General features: G+C 33.9%; 1 protein-coding gene across 3 annotated transcripts in view; it reads left to right on the forward strand.

The window, feature by feature from the left end:
* Positions 1-994, forward strand: part of LOC101490474 (serine/threonine-protein kinase D6PKL1-like) — a 4718-nt gene extending 3724 nt beyond the window's left edge. For all 3 annotated transcript variants that reach the window (XM_004515301.4, XM_073371026.1, XM_004515300.4), the window contains one exon: positions 1-994. In XM_004515301.4, coding sequence (XP_004515358.1) covers positions 1-753 — 753 coding nt within the window. In that variant the 3' untranslated portion in view covers positions 754-994.
* The last annotated feature ends 2247 nt before the right edge of the window (positions 995-3241 follow it).

A 3241-nucleotide genomic window follows, 5' to 3' on the forward strand; every position in this document is an offset into this window, starting at 1 on the left:
CTTTCCCTAAGATGCACAGTTTCACCGACTCTTATTAGAACTTATGACGGCGACCCTTCAAAGCGGGCTGGTGGTGCATTTTGTGTTCAACCTGCTTGTATTGAGCCGTCATCAGTATGCATACAACCTGCATGTTTTATACCTCGACTCTTCCCTCAGAAAAACAAGAAATCAAGGAAGCCAAGAGCTGAACCTGGGTTTCCTTCCAGAACACTTCCAGAGCTCGTTGCTGAGCCTACTGCTGCACGATCTATGTCCTTCGTCGGTACCCACGAATATCTTGCGCCTGAAATTATCAAAGGGGAAGGTCATGGAAGTGCAGTTGATTGGTGGACATTTGGAATATTCTTGCATGAACTATTATACGGTAAAACCCCTTTTAAAGGATCAGGAAACCGTGCTACGCTTTTCAATGTAGTAGGTCAGCAGCTCAAATTTCCCGAATCACCAGCAACCAGTTATGCCAGCAGGGATCTGATCCGTGGCTTGCTGGTGAAGGAACCACAAAATCGTCTTGGGGTTAAGAGAGGTGCAACTGAGATTAAACAGCACCCTTTCTTTGAAGGTGTGAACTGGGCATTGATTAGGTGCAGCACACCGCCAGAAGTCCCAAGACCAGTGGAAAATGAACCGTCGCCACCTATGAAGGTTGGAGCAGCAGTTGATGCTGTTGGGGTTGGCAGTACTAGTAAGAGGGTAGTAGGTAATGAAATGAAGTCTGGGGGTAAATATCTGGATTTTGAGTTCTTTTAGTTTGGATTCCTCAATCTTCTTTTTATTGTATTTGCCATGATCAGTTATTTTTCTAGTATTACCATGTTAGTTCAGCTTATCTGCTTTGTAGTGAAATTCCATTTCAGTTGGAAATATGATACCCCATGTTTAGATTAGGTTGGATCTCCTTGTCTTATGTCAGAATACTTGTGGATAATCAATCCATAAATGAAGTGTTTCTATACATAATTTTAATACTCACGAGATTTATTAATCTTCATACTTTTTTGGATAAGTTTTGTTATGTGATCAGGTACAGCTCCTTGTTGTGTTACCTTAGTCTGTCTATGACTATCATGGCAATTAACATAGAATGTTCATATTGCTGGTTTGATTTTCCATGTCAGCTGAATTATATAAATGTAAGCTTTTACAATTCTACCATTCCTTACCAAAGGGAGTATCTCTTTTATCTTAATAACACCAATAAGGTATGTGAATCTTCCCCAAAAATCATTTTAAACAAAATTGTTTTGTGCAGTTTTTCAATCGTACAAATTACAATGTCATAGTTTATGAAAAATAGTCTTCAGTCTTAACTCTAAAATGGTTTTCTAGTGTCTGCTATAATTTCTATGTTAATTTCATGAAACAAAACATATACATGATGATAAGTATGAAGAGAAATGTTAGGAACACTCTCTTTCCAAGACTCACTCTAACACTCCCTCTTTTATTGGATGAAAGTCACGTGGATCTTACCACTTTATCTGAAACCCATTTCTAAAGTGTGAGATCCATATTGATTTCACCCAATAAGAGAATGAGTGTTGAAAAGAGTGTTCTTAGAACTCCTCTAAGTATCAAACCATTGAATATAAATAATAAAATGAATATGAAAGAAGATTTAACTAAAGTAAAAACTGAGGACCACAATCCACTGAAGCATGCTTTCCATTTTTGTGATATATGATCACTACTTTTCATGGTTTATATTTGGTCCCCTCTTGAACCTTTGCTCTGCATGTACCATAGATTCATTATCCATTTGCACAGTGATGAACCAATACTTATCAATATCACATAGACAGTCTCTAGGTAGCCTTGTCACAATTCACTCATGTGTCTCATTATTTGTCCCTATGAAGACATTAATGTATTTGTCCCTATGAAGACATTAATGTTTCTGAAAGCTGCAAAAGGAAGAGTTGTGACACTGACTGGCCATATGTAACTTATTGTCAAGGTTTGTTTAGGGATAGGAATTTAGAGATTTTTTTTTTATTTTTTTATAAATAATTTAAATTATACAAATTTATAAAATAAAACACATGAATAAGGTCATGTTGGAATACTGTGTATGATAGGTCTTTTTGGCTTATTTTGCTGACTAGCTTAAACTTCATGAAACTTGCTCATGATTTTCAGCAACCAGAGGTCCCAATACCTTGAGACAAAGAAGTTATGTGTTCTAATTATGACACCATTTGAACTAGAGAAGCAAAAAGAAGTTCATGAAAAAGAAATAAGTAACATATTAAGTAAATTGGAAGGTAAAAGGGGTGTTAGGGACATGTTGGCATCAAATCAAATAGTTTTGGTTGGTGCTCTTCAATACATGTAGTTAAACAAATAAACCAATATATGGAAATTATTTTGCATCCGTATCCAAAAGAATCATTATTCTCAATTTCATATGCTCACAACATTGATAGGATATATGCAATACAGTTTATCAGAACACCAGATACAAAAATTAAACACCATGTGAATAAAATCTTATGAAACTGTTTTTCATAAGAGCTTACAGTATTAATCATTAACAAATTAGGCGAGTGCTTCGGAAGACGAGCACAACATATGGTTCATCTTGGACCAATGTTTAAAAATCATTCAAAACTCTAACGATGTTCAGAGATACTCTTTGAAAATAGAAGTTAACAATCATTTTCGTCTTTACGGTTGAGACGTTAACATGATTGATGTCGGGTTAAACAAATTTAATTTTGAAGGATACATTTGTTTTTCGTATGTTTTTATTGAAAAACCATCAATTAAATTACAGGTGGATTATTTATCAAAGTGATGACTATTTACCAAAGTGGTTCCATCATAGAATTTGTCTAACAAACTATCATAAATTGTGGATTGTTTTTTAAAAAAGTAAATAACTAACAACCAAATATACTAATCTGAGCATCCAGCTACATGATATGTGAATTCTGATCATGATCATGTGTAATACGTTCATCCAAACAGAGGCAAATAATCTTTTTTGATAGAAAAGTATTTTTCATTCATATGCTAATATAAGAATATTACAATCAAATTGATCATGAATTGATAGATTCCTCATCCATGTATTGGAATCAACTAGAAAGTAATAAAATATGTTAATGATACATATAAATATTTCAAAAACTAATAAAAAATTATGTAACAAAAAACTTAATCATAATTCACCGGCAGATCTTGAACGAAAACACTGACGTGGTTGAAATTTTAAAATTTTAATATATAAATAAAA

Source organism: Cicer arietinum, chromosome 7, assembly GCF_000331145.2.
Source record: "Cicer arietinum cultivar CDC Frontier isolate Library 1 chromosome 7, Cicar.CDCFrontier_v2.0, whole genome shotgun sequence".
Lineage (NCBI taxonomy): Eukaryota > Viridiplantae > Streptophyta > Magnoliopsida > Fabales > Fabaceae > Cicer > Cicer arietinum.